The following is a 23,665-nucleotide window of genomic DNA, read 5'->3' on the forward strand; positions in this document are numbered from 1 at the left end:
TGTTCAGGTGGTTTGCGCTGCCTTTGGCTCTGTTTGGTTCGATTTCTTTTCAAGGCTTCAGCACTCCTAATCAGCATTCGATGCTGAGATTTTAGAGTTGCAGGTGGATTATTTGTGTGTGTGTGTATGTGTGTGTGTGTACTTGTTTGTGTGCATTTTGCCCCTACACGGTTACAAAGACAGCAAATGAGATTGATTTCCTTCCCTCACTTCCACTCCTTCACTTCAATTTGATTAGTTATATTGAATTAAATCTGCTGTGAATAGCTAAATGAACAGTGACTTTCCATTAAAGCTCACCAGTACATGGTTCGTTGTGGTATCCGTGAGCTAGAGCAGGATAAAAAGGTCAACCAATTTAATGTATATAATGCATGGGGTATTGCAATCAAATGTAATATTTTTTTTAGGATGCAATGCAAACAGCTGGTTCTAAACATTTGGTCCACAACACACTATCTTTCAAAAGAAAGGTGATCTCGAAACAAACTAGAAACATGAAGTCTTGAAATGTACTCACTCAAATGGCCTAATTTCACCACTAATAAATTAAAACAGATTCTTGTAAATGAGGCCAACAGAGGATTGCATGAAAGTCTTCTTATTAAAATAATTTATCTCCAGTGGCCATAATTTGCAATCACTCTCTCTCTTTCTCTCTCTCTCTCTCTCTCTCTCTCTCTCTCTCTCTCTCTCTCTCTCTCTCTCTCTCTCCCTCTCTCTCTTTCAGCATCTAATTAAATAGGCAGTGTTGTGTTCTTCGGTTCCATGTGGATAAATGACTCCGCAATTACAAGCTGTATTCCAGCTCTGGCTAATTAAGACTCAACGACAGACAGTGTATTTTGAATCACATTAAACATTTCTTAGGTTGGAGACGTCGCTTATCCCCTGCCGTCCCTGCCTTGTCCCTTCTTCTCCAGGAGGACTTAAGAAGCTGTACATTTTCCATGCTTGCTGCAGTGTGTCGGATTCTGGGGATTCAGCTGTCAGTCAAGCTCAAACTCACACTATCATGGGGTTTTGCCTTGAATCCTGGGGATAGGCTGTTTGTTCACTTAGGAGTCTAATTATGATGCTCAATATTTCCTTAATTACCACTGTAACAACGACACTTTAACACTTTAGCATTATGACATCTGGTTTTTCTTAATAGCGGTCAAGTCAAACTCAAGTATGTCAGTTTCAGTTTCTAAATCTGTCAGACTAGGCAGATGCCAGTGCAATCTACTTTAACTTAGTTTCAGTTACAACATTTCTAATTTTCTTAAGTTTTGAGGTTTTCATATATTTGTATTTTATTTCTGCTTCCACCAAAAATATAATTGTAATTAATTTTAATAGTTATCAAATAACAGTATTGGATTTGTGTTAAGTAGTTTGTGTTCCTGTAGCTCAACTGGTAGAGCGTTGCGTTAGCAAGCAAGCTAGGGCAAGGTTGGGGGTTCGATTCCCCGGGAACACATGATAGGTAAAAATTGATAGCCTGAATGCACTGTAAGTCGCTTTGGATAAAATCGTCTGCTAAATGCATACATTTAATTTAAGTAGTTCCTTACAATGTTGTGTTTTCTTGTGATGTCCAGTAGAAATCCTTTGTCCTAATGTGAAACCAGTTGAGAACCACTGATTTAGATGACAGTGACACTCTTTCCCAAACAGACTTTACAGTACACTTACTAAAAGATCAGTCACCCTGGATCAACGGGGGGTTAAATGCCTTGGTCAAGGCCACAACAGTGATTGCTCATGGTTTGGTCTTTGAGGTGACCAAACCAGCAAACTTCTGATAACATCCCTAGAGCTTTTCACCTATGCCACACCACTCTATTTCTTTTTTGACAGTAGCATCGATTTTAAAACTGTATATTCTAAAGTAAATGTGTTGTGAACAGAAATCATGGGAGCTAGCTGATTGATGGTCTGATCACCAAATGCTGTATTGGCACTTTGTTATACCACTGTGCTTCAGAATGCTTAACATTTGACTTCTCAACCAAACCGTGGCTCAGAGCCCAGTTCTAAAAGGCTACCGAGGCATATTTCTATCCTTGCTTGTGAAATGCATATCTCCAACAGGTAGAAACAACTTAATCTGTTCCAGAGGTGTCAAGTAACGAAGTACAAATACTTCGTTACTGTACTTAAGTAGAAATTTGGGGTATCTATACTTTACTTGAGTAATTATTTTTCAGCCGACTTTTTACTTCTACTCCTTACATTTTCACGCAAGTATCTGTACTTTCTACTCCTTACATTTTAAAAATAGCTTCGTTACTGGTATTTCATTTCGACTTGTTTTCATTCCGGCTTGTCATCACTCAAAAAAAAAAAAAAAAAAAAACCTATCCAGATAAATCGCGCCATCAGGATGGAGTGAATTTGATTGTGGTTGGATGAGAAGTATAAACAGATACCATCCCGACACCCTATTGGTTTGTATGCGATCCATCGCACCTGCACATGACACAAATTACATCACACTCCAGCAAGGGCATAGACAGTTTTTGGTTCGTTTATCATAAAATGTATTTCTTAAAAGTAGGGTTGGGTATGGAACCGGTATCCGATCGCCTCAGAGTCAGTCCGCTTAAATTCCAAATGAAACCGGCGTCAGACCGGTCTCCTCCCCGTCTTTCAGCGCGCTCTTCAATCCACAGACTGCGGCGGAGCAGCACGAGCTCAAACAGAGACAGAGGACACAAGGTGTGTGTTTATCAATAGATTGTTAGAATCTGTATCAGTGAACCCAGCAAGCAATTTTGCGTCTAATAGACGTCTAATAGCCGTCTAAACACAGCCGAGACGTCTAGGCTAAATCGAGGCTAATTTTGGGCTGTCAGTGAAAATCTAATAGACGTCTAAACATACCCCAAGAATAGACAGCTATTAAATGACTACATATATACGTCTAATAGATGTCTAACCATAGCCCAAGAATAGACAATCAGACAGCTATTGAACGACTATATTTATACGTCCAATAGACGTCTAAACATAGCCCAAGAATAGACTAGTCATCAATTAGACCGCTAAACAACTACATACGTCTAATAGACAGGCAATATGGGTCTAGGCTAAAACAAGGCTGATTTTGGGCTGTCAGTGAAAATCTAATAGACGTCTAACCATAGCCCAAGAATAGACTAGTCATCCATTACACTACATATACATGTAATAGACAACAAAATGAGGCATAAGGATTCTTTTCACTCAAATATAACAGGTTCTCATAAATTAAAATCCATCCAAACTAATTGAATATAAAGGGATTTATTTTGAACAATTATATAGACAACAACAACTTGGACAACATTCAAACATAAAAATGAACAAATAAAACATTGGAAAAATATGTAAAACAATTAATTTTTAAGAATTAACTGTTTACTTTAGATCCATAACCCCCACCCCCTGCCCTCCCTGGTGCTTGTTTGAAATGATTAGAAATAGCATTTTTTATTTCACATTCCATAGCTGATGGAAAGCTGGTCATCACTGCATCTGCCAAATGAGAAAAAGGAAAGAATTATTGCTCAAAAAAAACATAGTTGACAATCCTTTTTAACTAATTAGTCAATCAATTTTGCTAGGATGATTTAATAGATAGAGTTAACAGAATATAGATTGAGACTATATAATTTATATCAATATAGACAATAATTTATATCAATATTATAATTAATATCAATAATTGAACATTTTTGCTCGCTTAGTGGTGATGCAATACGGCGTGTAACGATACGCGTATTGAACAATTCTGTACAAGGCATATATATATATATATATATATATATATATATATATATATATATATATATATATATATATATATATATACACACACACATATATAGGCTATATAGACACACACATATACATATATATCTGACATTTTCTTCTCAAATGTTCATTTTTATCAAGCTCATATATGCAAGTTCTGTAATTTCACTTAAATGGCAATGAAAATGACCTATTAATTTTCAGCGAGAGCATTAACTCGATCTCTCAAGCGACGCCATTCTCTTAGATATTTGGGATCCATAACTTCTGAATATGGAAATAAAATTAACATTATAATTGATTATGTAACACTGTTATCCCAAGACATGTCTGACTACTACCATAATGTGTTTTGAAACTGAAATACAGTATTTTTTTAATTATCATTCTAATGAAGGTGAAAACAGATTTTATTTTCATTTCTACTTTAGTTCTTCCCTCAAGTTTAAAGGGATAGTTCACTTCGAAATTAAATTTTGGTATGTTTTAGCTTACCTTAAGAATGTCCAAGATGTAGGTGTCTTTGTTTCCGCAGTAGTTTCAATTTTTTAGGTCAAACTATTCTTGTCTGTCAGTCATATAATGCAGGTCTATGGTCACCACCTAAAAAGGCCAAGCACAGAGAAGTCCAAATTAAACAATTCCCCATCGTAAGTACACATTGATGGACTAAGACACGAAACGAGCAGTCTGTGTGAGAAAATGAACAGTATTTATATCGTTTTTACCTCTTGTACACAGCCACGTCCAAGTGATATGAGGGCACGCGTGCTTCCAGGTGTGTGATGCGTCCGCGTTCTGGCTTAATTTGCGCAAGCGCCGCACTTAGACTAAGCCAGCCCAGAATGCGCACACACCGAAGCACGCGCGCCCTCAGATCACTTCGACGTCGCTGTGTTATAAGAGGTAAAACGATATAAATACTGTTCGTTTTCTGACACAAACCGCTCGTTTCGTGTCTTAGGCTATCAGTGTGTATGGTGGGGAATTGTTTAATTTGGACTTCTCTGTGCATGCTCTTTCAGGTGGTGACCATATAGACCTGCATTATATGACTGACAGACAAGAACAGTTTGACCTAAAAATATAAAAATTGAAACTACTGCGGAAACAAAGACACCTACATCTTGGATGCCCATAAGGTAAGCTTAAACATATCAAAATTAAATTTCAAAGTGAACTATCATTATAAATCATTCTTTATCACTTACTCATATAACTCTAATAAACATAAAAAATACTTATAGGCGTAGTTCACTTAAAAAAAAATACAAATAAAAATAAAAAACAACAACATGTAATCATTTACTCACTTTCACTTGGTTCCAAACCTGTATGGCTTTCTTCTGTTGAACACACACAAAAATATATATTTTGATGAATGTTGGTAACAAGACATTTAATGGTAGTCACTGACAAGAGTTCTGTATATTCAATTGCTGTACTTTGTTGACTGATTGCAGGATAATTTCCAATAAACAGTGTCTTTAAATCAAATAAAGTGGATTACATCACTCCAGTTCTGAGGTTTTTACACTGGCTATCTGTCTGTCAAAAAATTAATATCCAAAAACTACAGTTGGTTATTAAATTAACATTTTAAGGCCAAAGTAAATTTCTAATCTTCTGATGCACTATGAACCATCCAGAGCAGACCTCTCATGACATCTGGGACAGTAGCCAGCTACTTTTATATCTCCAAAGTCAAAACAAAACATGGAGAAGCAGCATTCAAATTTATATCTGAAACAAATTCACTGAAAACTGAATGTATGCTGCATATTTTAATTATTTACAAACAAGTTTAAAGACTTTATGTTTGCCACTACCTTTTATTAAATGGAGAGGATTTTTTTTTTTAATTTCTTTTCATGTTGCACTATGCTGCTGTTAAATTTTATGTAAAGTACTTACAGAATTTGCTTTAAATCAACTCTAATTTAAATACAAATAAATACTGGTATCTTTATAATAATAAAAAAATAGTAATGATAAGTTTCATAGTTTCATGCTTACCACATTCATTGAATTTAGATACATTTGCAATAACACGTGCAAGGTAACGTTAACTTTTTGGAGAAAAGTACTCTGCAATGTTAATGTTAAAATGTCACGGTTTCTACACATTATAACAGCTAACTAATTTAAACAATAAACATATCAAAAATGACACGCATACTTACAAGATCGAAGTAGAAATGTGAAGGTTTTCACTCAGACTGTTGCTCACCCGTTGCTCTCCGACAGCTGCCTCGTGTAAAATAAAATGGCGGAAATGTTTATCGCGAGATTTGGCTTAAGTGATCTAGTCACGCAATGGCATTAGTTCCAGTAGACATGTCTCAGTAGTGTTTCAATTGTGCCATCTAGCGGTTGGGAAATGCAATTGCATTTGATTAGATATTTTTATCGTAGATTGTGTATGAATGTTTGACAGAAAATATATATTAAGCTGTGTAAGCGAAAACATTTCAAAGACTAATATTCTAGGTCGCTGGTCTATATCTGAGCCCAGATTGCAATAATTTCGCCAGGTGGGCTAAAGCAGACCGCATATAGCCCGTCCAATTCGGAGCTAAATCGTGATCTACCATGCCGTGAAATGACGTATTGAACCTTGATATCATACCAATGCGAACATGATTGAATATTAACCATTTCATGCACTGCCTGGCAAAAAAATACAATTAATCAGTTTTGACAAAAAGTGGGCTACAATAGCCGGGTCTGAATACGAGCTAAATCGTGGCTACGCACAGCCTACACATATAACATGTAAAATAAAGTAAACCAAACAACTTGTAATCACGTTAGACTCTGCGTACATGATGGAATATCATACATCTCACAAGTTATTTTGCAAAAAAAATACATTTATCCAGATTAAATGTTATTTGGGCTAAAAGTGGGTTACACATAGCCGGACTATATCTGGTCTATATTTAACCCAGACGTTGAAATGACGGCTATTGCTTGCTGGGAAGTTATTTGTCATAAATACAGTTTACAAAAGGTCACGAAGAAGCTGTCGCTTTCTCATCTACTGTAAAGTTTTCGCTTGTCACAGCCGTTTCCTCCAGTGAAAATCTAGCCCTTAACACATATGACCGAACAAATACTTTAATTACACTTATTTAAATATACTTATACTAAATATTAATTTAATCATACGTACTTTATACATACACTAACTACTGTACAAAAGTCTTAGGCACGTTAGTATTTTCACTTAAAAGAATGGTGTTCGGACAGTTATTTATATATTTTGCTGTAGTGTGTCGGTAGAAAATATCAGTTTACATTTCCAAACATTCATTTTGCCGTTGTCAAACTGCTTGTGCATTCAAAATCGCACTAGATTATTATTAAAATTAATGGCAAACTGATATTTACTATGGACACACTAAAGCAAAAGATTTAATTTACTGGCTTAAAACCCTTTTTTGGGGTGAAAATACTAATGTGCCTAAGACTTTTGCACATTACTGTACTTTACAAACGACATTGTTGCTACTTTATAAAGAATGAGCATACAGTCATTCACAGAACTGATTTAAGACAGTGACAGACAGCACTCATCTTAACTAAATATCAGAGTGAGTGACAGATATACAGTAGAATTATGTGTGGTTTTATATTAAATAATGACCCAGATTGTGAAATACATTTATTAGCCTTAGATTAAGGGAAGCACAACTTGGGAAGTGAGAGCATCCAAGGTGAAAGCTATGGATTTATTTAAAATATTTGGAATGTTCTTTTAAGTTATCCATAGTTTTTTTTTTTTTTTAGGTTCTTTTTTTTAAGTATAGGTTCAGGCACCATTTAGGCGCCTGTACTGTTTTAAAAGTATCGAAAAGGCACTGGACCCTATTTAAAAGTTATTATTTCTCACTGGCTCATTTACCAAATGGGTGCTTTATCTTCGTTCTCCACAAATAAAGCTACTGTTGGTAGTTCGGTAGTGAGACGTTTTAATAAATTATCGTTTGCGATTGACAATGTTGTGATATCTAGGCTATACCAACTTTGTAACTTAACATAGCATACGTATGTACCGAATACAGGAAGCTGTCAATCAAGAAGGTATCGGGATTATGAGTTAATTTTCCTTTTTAGTTATTGATTAATCACTTGGATTAATCATTAATTTTGACAGCACTATAATGCTTATTGTAAATAGACAACGTTACAAGAGTAATTGTTACTAAGCCTGCACCAATGTTCTTGTCCATTCCCCTCACAGATTCCTGCAGCTAAGCTTGGATGTACATTTACATTCCATTAAAGGTTATTGATGACATGCCTCTAAAGTTTGACTTTTTGCACCATAACAATACTTATTGGCAACTAGTAATCATATCTCTAGTCCTTTAATATATTTGCATTGTACTAAAATGCGTTCATTTTCAATGGGCATATATGTTGCTGAAACATGTAGCCTAGTGCATCCCAAATTTTTCAACATGAACATTTAATATAACATTATATTCATTATGGCCTTTAGAAAAATGTTTTTTTTAGGAGGTGGGGTAGTTCACAATAGGCCCCTGTGGTGCGGCCTAAGCTTTTGTTCTTAATGGCATTTGTTCCCTTACATTACTTTTACTTTTATACTTTAAGTAGTATTTTAAACCAGTACTTTTACACTTTTACTTAAGTAAAAAGCGTGAGTTGATACTTCAACTTCTACAAAAGTATTTTTAAGACCTAGTATCTATACTTCTACTTGAGTAATGAAAGCCAATACTTTTGACACCACTGATCTGTTCATAGGCTCTGTTCTTGATGGTGCATAGTGAACATTTTGTTGTAACTTCAAGAGGTCAAAAGTTTTTGTGTTTTGTTTAGCAAAACAAATAGCATCTATTCTATTTTATTCTACACCAGTGTTTCCAGGTCTGGACATCCAGCAGCCACCCAATGATCCAGATTTCATGAAACATAGTCACATAGTTCCTTTGAAGAATATACTTTTCCAAACTCTCCAAATTCCAAGCTTTTGGCTCAGATTACAAAATTAAAATCAGAGCCAGATGACACATCTTTGAGTAATCTTTCTCCCATAAGTTCAGTACATAGTTAAGATCTGCAAACACACCCTGAGGGGTTTGACTATGGTCCCATTAAAGCAAAAGGTTTTAAAAGGATCATCTTTACCAGAAAAAGGTTCACATTTCATGTATAATTTAACTGTATAATCACATCTCAAGGACACTTATGCATACATTGTGTGAAGTGACATCCAACACCATTTCAGTACTACATACAGTGTGTTCATTTAGAAATGGCATAGTAATCATAAACAACATATTATATAATTGTTGGAAAGCTCAAAGGTAAACCTATAGTATGGTGCTGCTTCAGAATAACAAAAATCTGAGTGTATCTTTAGTGACTGCTGAAAATGGTTTGTTCCCATGCTAAACCAAAGACAGCAGTAAGTTTTCTACCACTGTCACGAGAGATTGTCTTTGGCCTGCAGTAAGCTTTCTTTTCACATTTATTTAAATTAAGATGATTTTAAGGTAGGACACAATGGGAACATTCAGCAAGTAGATATCCAGACCTGAAACCTGAGGGTGTGTTCAGTTTGTATTAACATTATGTATTTTGATCAGCAGACTTGCGTAAGCCCCTGAAGAATCTTAAATCTAAAATGGCAAAATTGTTTTCCATTGCCTAAATCAACCCCACATAAACTGTGAAGCATCTGGAGTAGATTTAACAGAATGAACTAAATCACTGTGGTATTAATAGTGGTGTGGTGTTTTAAAATGACACAAACAAATAATGTAAACCATGTTACATGGGAAGTCAGTATTATATTTTACTGATAAATCAACATGTCCTACAGTATATGCATAATGGAATTATTGTTGCACAGATCCATTAGATCAGGGGTGTGAAACTCAATTCCTGTCCAGAGTTTTGTTTCAACCCTGCTCCAACACACTTACCATGTAGTTTTTAAATAAACCTGAAGGACTTGATTAGTTGAATCAGATGTGTTTAATTAGGGTTGAAGCTAAACTCGGAAGGGCTCCAGCCCTTCAGGAATTGAGTTTGACACTAGAGACTGACATTAGAAGATTAATAAAAAATAATGTTAGATCTTTAAATCTTTATTTTGATCTGTCTACAGGTTTTCAGTGTTTACAACAGATTTCACCCATGATACTGCAAAATCAGAAATAATGGACAAGAAAAGTGGTAAGAGCTCCAGACTGTTTGTAGTCATTTCCAGTTTTAAATGTGCAGATATTCCTTCCATTTGTCTTCATACAAGAGTTGACAGCAAAAAGAGTGTTTGCATTTCATGTCTTCCAAGTCCTTGCACAATGATAACACCATAAACGTTTTGTTGTGTTGACTAATTATGCTCCATATGCTCAATAATTCAGTGGCTGCTTGAATTGGAATTACTATGACAGAAAGCAAAATGATTAATATGTAACTTGTTTTTCAGCAAATGGCTTTCTTTCCAAGGCCACAGATAGTGGAGTACAGCGTAAACAGCTGCCATATTCTGTAGAGACCCCCTATGGGTTTCACTTGGATCTGGACTTCCTCAAGTTTGTAGATGACATAGAGAAAGGGAACACAATCAAGAGGGTGCACATCCAGCGTAAGAACAGGGGCCCAAAGTATAGCACCCTGCCACGTAACTTCAGCCTTCCTGGGCATGGCGCTCGACCTCTAGCCAAAGACACATGGGCCAATACTTCCACTTTAGGGTCCAAACCTAAGTCACGTGTTACTGAAGTCCAGCAGCTTTTTGAGTTCCGAGCCAGTGATGCCACTAGTGGAAACAGTAGCACCAGTGGAAGCTCCCCTGCCAGCCAATCAAAGATGCCTGGGAGTAGTTACCTCCCCTCACCAAAGGCAGCTGCGCAGTCTCGAGAACAGACCTCATCTGAGAATGAACAGCTCGTGAGCCTCAATGTTAGGCCTCACCTGTTAAGAGCCTCCAGCATGCCCATTAATGTCCCACGTAGGAAAGGATCAGATTCAACTGATGAGCAGAGTTCCCAATCACAGAACAGCTCAGCTGAGAGGCTTTTTCAACCAATGGATGGAGTTGACAGGAGAGGCAGTGTTCCCCAGGAGAGGGCCAGCTTGCATCAACAAATCACAGCTGCGCTGAAAAGGGTGCGTGAGTTAGAAGAGCAAGTCAGGACCATTCCTGAGTTGAGGTCTCAAATATGCTCTCTTAGAACAGAGAGAGAGGAAATGCTTCAAAGGATTCGAGAACACAAGTCCAAGCATAAGAGTGCGGTTCCTCAAACCGATGCGCCAGTTCTTCCAGTTGTAAGAGTTGAAAAGAAAGAAGCTCCTTCCGTTTACAAGGATACTGCAGCTGATCAGGAAATTGTTCAAGTAGTACAGTCCAACGAAAACACAGAAAAACAGTCAGGGGATCAAAATCTTGTGGTGCAGGATATTGTAGAAACCAATAAACCAGTGACTGATACAGAGTCAGAGAAGGAACAAGTACCAGCTCCAGTGTCTGTTCCAGTAATACTGATAGAGAAAGCAGAAAGTCCAACTGATCCAGATGAAGCAGAGGGATTATTGCAGGAGTCTACACTTCAAGAAGAAGTATCAAAGAGTATTTCAGAGCAAGCAGAAAAGCAGGATAGATCATCAGAGACATTATTAGAAGAAAAAGAGTCAACACAGCTACAAGGGATTTCAAAATCAAAGCAATCAGTTGCTGCATCTATATTTACATCCACTCAAGAAGATAATGTGACTGTTGAGGGACCAAGTATAATTGCAACTAAAGAAAATACAACAGCCCAACCTTCTGAACAGAATCTTCTCACTAACCTTGAGCTGGAAGCAAAACTGAAAAATTTGGAAGAGAGTCTAAGCAAGGCCAGTTGTGAACTGGAAAGGACAAATGCCTTACTGAGAGAGCAGATGGATGAGAATAGACAAAAGGATGAGAGAATACAGGAACTGATTGATCAAGTGAAAGAGCAGAAACTTCAAGGTCCTATCGAGCCAGAGCTGCTATCTGAACCAGTTGTCACATGTGATGCATCGGTCAGTACAGACAGCAAAAGTGTCCAGGAGAAAGGAATCTCAACAGAACCTCAACCAGCTGAGGGTCCCAAAGAAACAGACTCTAAATGCTCGAGCACTCAGACATATATAGTGGAAGCTCGAGACATTGAAGTATTAGCACAAGTCACTACAGCAGACAAAATTGTAGGGGTAGAGATTGTCATGTGTGACCAGGCATTGGAGACTGTAGTCCAGGATAAGGAAGGTAACAGTTATCAGGAAATCTCTGAAATGTTAGAGAAGACAGATTCTGTAAAAGACAAAGAACAAGAGAGTGATATCAAAGATATTGTGTCAAGTCAGATTATAGATACCAAAGTCAGTGAAATTGTTGTTATAGAGAGTGACACTGAAGAATATGTCATGGTAGAAAGTGCCATGGTTGAGACTATGGGAATTGAAAAGGAAGTCACTAAGCCCACAGTCCTAGAGACTGAACCTCAGGAGAGTCCAGTTGCTGAAAGCACAGAAACAGACAAAGCAAAAGAAGAAAGAAGTTCAGGTTTGCAATCACAGCTAGAACCAATAGAAACACAAGGACAGGAACCCCACCTTCAGTCTCAAAGGGCATCTGAAGCCACAACTTCTCCTGCTGCAATCGGTCAGGTTGTTAATCGTATACAGGGCCTTCTTAATGAGCAGTGGGCCAGTCTGGGAAGTGGTGGCCAAGACGCAAAAGGAGAGAGCTCTCAGAAACCTCATTCTTCCAAAATAAGCTCAATTCAAAGCCATTTGAGAGGGTCCCTTAGTGCCCTGTCTGCCTTTTACTCACCTGTTCAGAAAGGAGGGGCTCCACGACAATCAGGTAAGATGAGGTCTCATTTCATATAGTCATGTGCCTTCTTAGTAAGCTCATTAAATAGACAATGATGACTGATGTGATTGTCTCTTTGACTTAGATGTTTAGATAATTCTTGTGTATTAGATATTTCTTGTACTGTATTAGGTCTGTTTCACAGAGCTTGCACGTGCAGCTTGTAAGCTAAGCTATGGTATTTAGGCATCAACCATGATACAATTAAAAAAAAAAAAAAAAAAAAAAAATATATATATATATATATATATATATATATATATATATATTCGAGTGTAAAAAGGTTTACATTCTAGAAACTGTCAGTTTATTAATATTGTATGTTTCAGTGTCTGTCCAATCATACAAAAAATGCATTTACTACACAGTAAATACACTTTACTTACAGATTTTTACCTTCAAAAACTATTGACATGATGTTGTCTATTAACAACTAGCAAACATTTTAGTTTAGTATATTCTACATAGGAAGTTGACCCATACATCTGAATACACACTGCTTACAAGCTGTGTGAAACAGGCCTTACTGAGTTTGAAGGGAAGGTTTTGGGAGCTAGAGATGACAATCTAAAGAGCTGAAACAAATGTTAAATTCAACTTGAAATAATACGTTCAAATATGCTTATTTTTGTCTGATTATATATGCATGTGTGACACAGAAACCCGTCTGTTGCAATGCAGAGACCCAGTGGCATTAGGCATTCATATTGAAGTTGCTTTCCGTATGCCAAGATCATTTAGGAGATGTGCGTTGACGGTTTAAAAGCATCTGGCTCACATTACTGTTCTTGCAAAATGATGCGGTCTCATAAATAATGGCATCCATTGTTATTTGTGTAACCACAGTTAATCATGTTTTTTTTTTTTTTCTAATTATGTTCTTCTGCAATTTCATTGATTACTTTACTAAATTACGGTCACTAAAATGTAAAGTTTCCAGGCTAATTTTGATCTCGTTGTGTGCAGGGTAATTTATACAGTGTCATGGGATATTTTGAGCTTTTTTCATAATCCCCAAGCTTTTCAAACTCTGTTGATTGATGTGTTGTGTTTTGTTGTAATTTCATCCGCTGGCTCCTTTGGTTGTTACACACCTCTGTTCTCTGCAACAGTTTCAGACAAACACTAGGGAACAAATCTCTGTAAATGCTCTGTACTGTTCTTTCTCTTTTACGATCACATGACTGATGAGATTGTGGTAGGTAACAATAGTGGTCTCTTTTTTTTTTTTTTTTTTAAATATAAGTACCTCTGTGACTGTAACAGTTGTTTTGACAGTTTGGTGTGCTACATTATGAATGAGTGCATCTGACTTACCCACTCTGTTGAGCACAGCAAGCGTACAGCATTTTGTTGTTCATATTGCTTTTGATAAAGATATTCAAAAGTAATATTTCCTAGACTTCTTTGTTTTCTGGATGGACAGAATGGACTGTGTGAGTTATGTCAGGGCTAGGGATGATGAACCGGTGCAGACTTGGCTTACATTTTACTTTTTATCTCCCACATATAAGGCCTCAAATCTATCATGAAGAAGAATGACCGTCCTGACAAGCAGGGCAATGGTGGAGCGAAGAAGAACTTGAAGTTTGTTGGTGTAAATGGAGGGTATGTGTTTATTTATTTATTTATTTATTTATTTATTTTTATAGCAAATAGTTTATATGGATGGTAATGCTTTTCATAAAATACCTGCCATCTTTGAAGAAGTTATCAAATAATGTTTTAAGTGATTAAAAATAATTTAAGACACTCCTAAAAGTCTAATGGGGGACCTAAATGAACATTATGCCTTACATTAGTTGCCCCAGAATCACATTTGCAGGTGTTTTCATGTAAAGTGTTGAATGATGAGTCTATTTCATCAACATCCATGACATCAGATGTCCGGCCTGCCTCTTTGTATCCCTTAATCAGTTTCATCCTTCATAACAGTGCTCTTTTAGAAATGGGCCATAAGGTATCGGCATTGTTTTCTGTGAGAGTTGTTGCATGATGAGTGAGGCCTAGTGAGATGACACGAAGAACAAAGTCCTCATTCTGTCCCCCGCTCTTGCTGTGTCACTGTGTGGGGTGAATGATTTGTTTACAAAGTTTTTCTTCAGATGTTACATATTTGTGTGTGTATATACAGTATATAAGGAATGATAATTAATATGCAAAACAGAACACAAGTTAGGACCTTATCTTATCAGAATGCCAATCCATGCTGGAATATCTATATCATGAATAATATCAAGTGACATACATGTATGACCTTTTATTTATACTGCTGTTTTGAAATATTGTTTGAAAAGACTGCGTGGGGGTGTTGGCAGAGTTGGTTTGATAGTCTGATAGACTGTGATTACCTTGAGAAAGGCCCTGCACTGCTGTTGTTCGATGACAGCTGGTGATTTCAGAAATTGCACACAGTTTTGACCTAAACCACCATAATATAATTTAATTCTGTTATTTAGTGCTGTCACAGTCAGCCAAGCACAAATAGCAGTATCAAAACGCTGAATCACCCCCTTTGGCTATCCAGCATATTCATTATCTGTCCAATTCTCTTATTTATAAGCCGTATAATAAGCTATTAGACTAATCACATTTGAAATTCTTGATTACTAAGACGATAGCAGAAGAGCATAATACACAACTAATGCATAGCCTCCTTGTCTCTGATCTGAAGTAGTCAAAAGAAGCACTTATACTCAACACCCTAAAAAATGTGTAGTCACCCGTAGGCCTCCATTCACCCATGTCCCAGAGGAATTATGGGGATGCCATTCCTCTTGCCTATCTGAAAACAACCATGAAGAGTGGCATTCTTCAGACAGGTTCACCAAACATAAGAACCCCTTGGACCCCACAGAGGTCTTCATTTTGGCTTTAGCAGTACAGGACTGTGTAGAATATTGTTTAAAATACCCTTTTATCTTATTAATATAAACATAACATCAACATTATTAGCAGTGATCATATATTTTGAAGCACATATGTGACCCTGCCTGTGAAAACCCAGCTAAAGTCTTTTTGAGATTTACCGTTTTCTACATAAAATCCTTCTTCGTTAAGATGTAGAACTTCCTGTGAAAATATAACCTTTATATATTTAATATTGATTGAGTAAGGTCATGTCAAAAATTGAAACCATTATGAAATTAATGGTTGAAATCAAACTTTGATGCTTGTTATCTCATAATTAGATTTTGAGACACATATGGTCAGGTAATATTAGTCGTAACTAAACACATATAAAAGTTTGCTAATGCAAAATGGAGTACTATCAAAATAACCCTCTTGACACAATTTGTCTGTGTGTCCAGCTATGAGACCACCTCCAGTGAGGACTCCACTGGGGAGGAGGATCAGGACGAGGTTGAGGAGGTGGATAGCTCGGAGCCTGAGGTGGAGCAGGGGGAGGAGAGTGAAACGGCCCAGGACGAGGCTGCTGCTACTGGGGAGCAAAGTGATGGGGTTCAGGCAGAGGTGGCAGAGGGCCCTAAAGAGCCTGATGCTGCACGGTCCACCACGAGACCCCAGGAGGAGCAGCCTGCCAGGTGAGATGGAGGGCCGGGGTGAAAAGAGGAGACTGAAGTGACTTGACATTCTTATTGCTAAAAGATAACACTTTTGTTTCTAAGACACTATGGCTTAAGTGGTCGATTGATGGGAGTTATATATGTGTTAAAGTCAATGGCAAGTAACTTCAAAGAGTATTTAAGGAAGATCCACAGGAGTTTTATTTTGTGCTGGTCCCCTTTACCTTTTCAGCTTGGTGTGAAAAGCTCATTAGTTCATTATATGAGCTGGCTTAATACATAAAAGTGTGCAGTGAACCTTCATGCATGTTTCCCAAAGCAGGAGCCTCTGTTATGAATCAGACACAATCCTGCCTTTTGTTCTGCCCATCGTGTCTGGCAGGAAAGTACAAATACTGAGTGACAAGTTTAATATGCCCAGTTTCTGGTCCACTTAAAGCACTGCTTAACAACAAAAGGCTGAACCATTTAAAGCTACTTGGCCATATGGGAAACCCGGGACTATGGAAATTTTCCCCACATTTTCTGATTTTTCATACGCCAAATACAAAGATACATATACATATTTATATCATGCATTAATTCTAAGTTAATGTTAATAAACCATATTTGATATTCTTCTACAACTAGTATCAAAAAAGTGTAAGAGGCAATCTATGTGGACAGAAAGCGTCTAAAAACACATACACAGAAGAATGTAAAATTATAATTCATAGTCCTCAGGCGACAGAACTTTTCCAAAATCCGCATGTGCTAGAATTACATGAAGATGTTTGTCTCATTCAAATGTTCAAGATGTTTATGCGAATTAAGTATTGGTAACAATTTGCTTGAGAGGCCAGTGCATTATGAGTCTTTCTCAATTAATGTTACCAACATTCATATGTATCAAATACAGATTTTCTTTTGAGGCTTAGGTTTGCAGCCAAACTGTATTTGACAATGATTTTATATAATGCGGATGCACATGGAAGACTGATGCATGATTTAATATCTTATGTCTATTTTTGTAAACAGTTTGAAAGTTTCTGGCTTAAGCTGGAATAATTGCACAGAAGACACTATGTCCTGTCTTATTATTAATGAGTTTAATGCATCCCTGTGATTTAAATTACAGCTAAATCTGTGTTGTTGCAGTGAGTTAGTTGATAAGAACTTCATGGCTGCTTGTCATTTCCTGAAGGATCGCATGGCTGAGGTTGCCGCCCCAAATAAAGACATGGTAAGCAGTTAATGTTGATTCACTGAATTTGACTGATTACCTTCAACATATACCATCAACATAGAAGGAAATGTTTTTTTTGTCCTTTCTATGCAGCATGACAACAAATACAACTCAATATAGATCTAACTTTATAACCTGTCTTCTTTAGTGAGCTAACTCTTTTGAATCTCAGAGGCAGGTTCTGATGGTGTTATATCAGGAGTGGTTCCGCGTGTCCAGTCAGAAGGAATCTCAGGCAGAGACAGTCACGCTGTACCTGAGGGAGGTGGGCTACCACACACCCACCCTGCTGCGCTTTATAGTAAACCTGGCTGATGGTAATGGAAACATGGCCCTGCACTACAGTGTGTCCCACTCCAACTTCTGTGTGGTAAAGCTGTTACTAGACACAGGTGAGAGTCCTGCATGTTCATAGCTGAGACAAGATAAACCTGAGAAATATCAGTAGTTTTCATGACAATTTTCATTATTATTTAAAGTAGGGGTCAGGCAATATGGGTTTATTGATAGACAGTTGTCAAAATCTAGAGAGCTGCACGTAGTGTTGTTTTTGGCGGCCTTTTTAAATTTACATTTTTGTGTTAAGCTGTCATTTTAGTTTTAGTCACGTTCCTAGGCTACTCTTTTTATTCTACTCAAGTTTCAGTCAACTAAAAGTCTGAGCATTTTAGTCTTATTTTAGTCAGAATTATCCATGACTATTTTCATCTAGTTTTAGTCAATGAAAACTGATGACATTTAGTCTAGTTTTAGTCTGTGAAAATTTTATTTTAGCCTCTTTTTAGTAATGCAATTCTATTTAACCCAGTCAATATAGTATAAGTACCTAGTAGTATAGACAAACCCAAAATGTTCTTTTAGCAAAACCCATTTCAAACCATTTTCAAGGTAATCTTTATTTTTCGGACTATAAGTCGCACCTGAGTATAAGTCGCATCAGTCCAAAAATACATCATGACGAGGACAAAAACATATATAAGTCACCCGGGACTATAAGTCGCATTTATTAAGAACCAAGAACCAGGAGAAAACATTACCGTCTACAGCCGCGAGAGGGCGCTCTATGCTGCTCAGGGGTAGACAACAGGAGCACTCAGCAGCTTAGAGCTCCCTCTCGTGGCTGTAGAGAGTAATGTTTTCTCTTGGTTCATTTTTCTCGGTTCATGTCAAATTAATTTTGATAAATAAGTCGCACCTGACTATAAGTCGCAGGACCAGCCAAACTATGAAAAAAAGTTACTTATAGTCCAGACTATATGGTATATATTTATATAAGGTAATATATTTATATTTATATAAGGTAATAATAATATATTATTATTACCTTATAGACTCAAGAATACATCCATTCCAGACACAGAAGATGCTCTTATTTGAATTTACATTTATTTTACCAACCAAATATGTTTGAAATACACACATTGGTATATTATTATTATTATTATTTTTACAGAAAGGAAAGAGGTGGTGTTTAAATCTCGACTTCTGTTTCTTATTCTCTTTCACTTCAAACCATTGGATATACCAATTCTCTTTAATTTTATATTCACCAGGACTGTGTGAGGTGGATCACCAGAACAAGGCCGGCTACACTGCTATAATGTTGGCAGCTCTTACTGCGGCAGAGAGTCCTGAGGACATGGAGGTGGCTCAGCAGCTACTGAGGATGGGCAAAATCAATGCTCGAGCCAGCCAGGTACACACAGCGAGACACCACAATATTTTGTACTGCAAAAAACATAATTTTGTTACTCATGTAGGCCTACTGATATTTGTTATACAAGTACTGGTAGCACTTTATTTTACAGTCCTGTTCCTCATGTACATACTATGTACTTATTACAGTAATTACAATAACTATGTAATAACTAGGTACTAACCCTGAACCTACCCCTTAAACCTAACCCTACCCCATATAGTTACCTTGTATTACCAGAACTTTCTTAGATAAATACAATATAAGTACACTATGAGTACATGTAAGTACACGTACTGTAAAATAAAGTGCAACCCAAATTCTTTATTGGTAAAGCAGCGAGCTGTTATCTAGTACACCATTTATTTGATTATATGGTATGATGCAGATTATTTTACAGTAATAAGACTTTTTTTCATTACTCCCCACTAGTCAGGGCAAACAGCACTGATGCTTGCAGTTAGTCATGGCCGGACAATGATGGTCCAGGTTCTTCTGGACTGCGGTGCTGATGTGAACATACAGGACCGGGATGGATCCACTGCCCTGATGTGTGCCTGTGAGCATGGCCATACTGAAATAGTCAGAATACTACTGGACAGACCAGAGTGTGACATATCACTCACAGATAAGGTGAGAGAGACACTGATATATTAAACCTTATAACGGTGACACCTAACTTTGACAAATGAGAGCCAGCCATTTAAAAACACCACTTTTACTTTGAGGTCCCTTAATTCCCATACTCTTTATGAAAATAAGACATTAGCATTTTTAATCCTCACTAAAAATTTGATAGGCCTATTTTTCTTCTTTGTTTATGCGTTTAAAAAAAGTACATTGTAAAAACGCCATAGTAACCAATGTTTTTAACCTGAAGTAGATAGAAATACTTTACGGTGTAGTTGCTTTTTACAGTGTTTGACAGTTTAAAGTGAAATGCATAAAATAAGTTCGGACCATTGATATATATATATATATATAAAATATTATAGATCAGTGGTCCTGAAACATTCATTTGTGAAAGCCTCAGTAAAGTGTCAGATCAAGCTGGCAAGCCATTAGTTTAGGCCTTACTTTATTTTAAGAAAATGCAACACTGCCACTCTGTGGTAAATGAAGTTACTTCAGTTGTATTTTTTCATGGTTGTTTACTTATTAGCTAGTTATTTCCTATTCACTGGTCTGGATTTGATTATTATAAGGAAAAATTCATTCTTGTATCATTATTAAGAAAAAATATTTTTATAATATTTTTATATTTTTAATATTTTCAGTAAAAATATTTATATATAAAATATATACACTACTGTTCTGGGTTTGGTAAGTTTTTGAAAGTTTTCTCTTATGCTCAAAAAGGCTACATTTAATAATTTAGTTGATAAAAAAAACATTAATACAGTGAAATATTATTAGTATTTAAAATAACTGTTTTCTATTTTAAAATATTTCAAAATGTAATTTATTCCTGGGACTGCAAAACTGCATTTTTAATCCAGACTTTAGTAGGATACTTTAGGAATCTTTTTATTTTGCGGATTTGGCCTAAAGAAACACCTCTTATTATTATCAATGTTGAAAACAGTTGTGCTACTTAATATATATATATATATATATATATATATATATATATATATATATATATATATATATATATATATATATATATATATATATATATATATATATATATATATATATATACATTGTTTATAACATTATAATTTGCTGAATAAAATACTAAAAATAAAAATACGAATAATCTTACTCACCCCAAACTTTCGAACAGCAGTGTATATTTTATTATCAATATTCAGATGTGTTTTGTATTTGCAAAAATATCTTAATCTTGACTATTTCACACTTTAATGCTATTTAATACTTCTTAAATACGAATAATTAATTCCCAGTATTGTTTCCTTTTGATAAAGAATGCACCATTAACTGTTCATGTCAGTTTTTTATCTATCAGTTTCTCAGAAGTGTTATTCATCCAACAGGCTGAAGTTATAACAACGCATCTTTCGTAATTTAATCAAACTAGGTGGTTATTGAAGTGGTTCTCAGCTGAACTGTGAGCCAAAAATTAGTCAAAGGTCTGTTTGTAAAGGGTCACAAAGAACTATAAGTATACATAAAAGAGAAGAAACGGCAAACTTACACGTTTTTCACACCGAAGTCTATGTGTCCATTTACAATCACAATAGGATCTACACGAATTATGCCTTTCAGCATCATTTACATTTTATTTCTTTCCCTCTATCACTAATAGGATGCACACACAGCTCTGTCAGTAGCCATGAAGGCTTCCCACTCTGAGATTGTTGAACTTCTGAAAGCTCGTGCTGATCCAGCCACGGTCACAGATCCTACAGCTCCACTCTGAGCCCAAAGGCTTTGTCTTCATGTCCAACTGGTTCTGCCAGATTCATCTTTCTACTGCCTCAACCTGACTCGTTGACCAAGCCAGCAGTCAACAATAGAGAGACAGCACTTATCAGTAATTTGCAGATTCTCTGTTCGAGAAATGGGAAATGTACTTCGGTATGCCAATCAAAGATGCCATGGAGTGTGGGCTTCCCTAAAGTCCCCAGAAGGTCCCCATTTGTCCTGAAGAACAGCTACTGTAGCTATTTAACAGACATGGTACATTGTTACATGTTTTGGCCTTCTATTTTCAGGTAATGTGACTATATTTTTGTTAGGCGATAAAGTGTAATCTACGAATGTTATTAAAGAAGTTATCAGATACACACAATGTTTATTTTTGATTGCACTTTTCTGTAATATTTCCCCTGAGATGTATCCAAGGTCTGTCTTATTATAACCTGATGTGTCTTCCTATTTGAGGGTTTATGGGCCAGGCCCAGTACTGAACCATTCCTTGTCTTTACAGGTGGAACAGGGAAAGGGGTTTTACAGTCACACAGTTGTGATGCCAGTATGTCTCCCTTAGTATCTTTAAACCCCAAGAAAGAGCCAAGCACTGAAAAAGAAAAGAAAAAGGAAAGAACTTGAATTGTGATTTACAGTAGAAGCTTGCTTTAATTATTTAATTACTTTAAGGAGTAGTTCACCCAAAAATGAAAATATGCTGTCAATGTACTCATCCACTATGTAGATCAGTATTTTCTTCATTGGAACGGATTTAGAGAAATTTAGCATTACACTGTACATTACTTGCTCACTTCACTTCCGCAGTGAATGGGTGCCATCAGAATGAGAGTTCAAATAATCCACATGACTCCAGTGCATCAGTTAACTGTTGATCAATGATGTGTGTTTGTAATAAACACATCTATCATAAAGATGTTTTTAACTTCAAACCAGTGAATAAGTTTCGTCTGAATCAGGAGAGAAATATGCCCACTGTATACAAGCAACAGCAATGCAAAAGAGTTCTAAACAAATATGTCTGATGTGAGAGGACAACAGGGGATGGACTTTTTCACTGGAGGAATTGTGTATTATGGAATTATTATGGACCTGTATTTGGCCAGAAGCAATGTTTTAAAGTTAAAATGTCTTGATGGATTTGTTTCATGCCGCTTTTTGCTTCACAAGACATTAAATGATGGACATTTACTTTTTTTTTTAATTTCAATTAGCTGTTCTCATTCTGACGGCACCCATTCACTACAGAAGATCCATTGGTGAGGAAGTAATGCAAATTTTTTTTCAAATCTGTTCTGATGAAGAAACAAAGTCACATACATTAATGATGACCATATTTTCAACAAATGTTTATTTTTGGCTGACATATTCTTTTAATATTTTTTTTTTTGTAAAATAACATCTGAATGGTTTAAAATGTTTTATCTGTCTTATTGTTCTCTTCGCTCAAGGAAAAGGGGGTGTGGAATATTTCATAACTTCAGTGACAAAATATTATAGCAATCAGGCCTGAGTTGTCCTTTATAATTTATTCACTGTCAAAGTTTACCATATACTCTAACCTGCTGCAATATTAACCTCTCTACAATTTCTAATCCTGCAAATTGTTTGAGTTTTCAAGTTTCCCTTCAGACAGAATGAAGCAGCACATAATAATGGACTGGACTGTAGTTGCATTATCTGTACATTGTGCCTGCTTAAAATAAACACTTCACCAGATGTTATGAACAGATGTTTAATGACAAATCAATAAGTCGCTGGACAAAGTATAAACCTATATATGTATACTGTGCAACAGTATCTTGTAGGAGGTGCTGTGAATTATTACCCTGAAATGTAATCACTATTTATTTCCAATTCTATATTTTTGAGTATATACAAGCATACAGTATGCATGGATCTAATATTGACCTAATAAAAACATGCATTTTGTATTTGTTTGTTTTGCTTTTTTTTCTGTGTGATAATAAATAATATTTACTACCTAAAACAGTTTTTGAAGGGTAAGATGTAGCATGCAAGTCCTAGAAAGTGGTAGAATATCTAGAACCGGATATACAGTGAATCTAATGAAATCTAAGTCTGTTGTTTCCAAAATATTTATATTTTAAATAAATGCTGTTATTTTAAACTATATATTTATCAAATAATCC

The 23,665-nt window shown here is 36.2% G+C and overlaps 1 protein-coding gene across 6 annotated transcripts in view; it reads left to right on the forward strand.

The window, feature by feature from the left end:
• LOC128015635 (KN motif and ankyrin repeat domain-containing protein 4-like) overlaps window positions 1-23,446 on the forward strand; it is a 54,873-nt gene extending 31,427 nt beyond the window's left edge. For 4 of the 6 annotated variants that reach the window (XM_052599660.1, XM_052599664.1, XM_052599661.1 and 1 more), the window contains 9 exons: window positions 9,929-9,996; window positions 10,253-12,661; window positions 14,185-14,278; window positions 15,982-16,215; window positions 17,335-17,419; window positions 17,595-17,814; window positions 18,976-19,118; window positions 19,551-19,751; window positions 21,391-23,446. In XM_052599660.1, coding sequence (XP_052455620.1) covers window positions 9,929-9,996; window positions 10,253-12,661; window positions 14,185-14,278; window positions 15,982-16,215; window positions 17,335-17,419; window positions 17,595-17,814; window positions 18,976-19,118; window positions 19,551-19,751; window positions 21,391-21,504 — 3,568 coding nt within the window. In that variant the 3' untranslated portion in view covers window positions 21,505-23,446. Of the gene's footprint in view, window positions 1-9,928; window positions 9,997-10,252; window positions 12,662-14,184; window positions 14,279-15,981; window positions 16,216-17,314; window positions 17,420-17,594; window positions 17,815-18,975; window positions 19,119-19,550; window positions 19,752-21,390 lie in introns of those variants that run through there. The other 2 variants (XM_052599665.1, XM_052599666.1) reach the window with 2 other exon arrangements.
• The last annotated feature ends 219 nt before the right edge of the window (window positions 23,447-23,665 follow it).

This window comes from Carassius gibelio, chromosome A6 (genome assembly GCF_023724105.1).
Source record: "Carassius gibelio isolate Cgi1373 ecotype wild population from Czech Republic chromosome A6, carGib1.2-hapl.c, whole genome shotgun sequence".
NCBI classification, from domain to species: Eukaryota; Metazoa; Chordata; class Actinopteri; order Cypriniformes; family Cyprinidae; genus Carassius; species Carassius gibelio.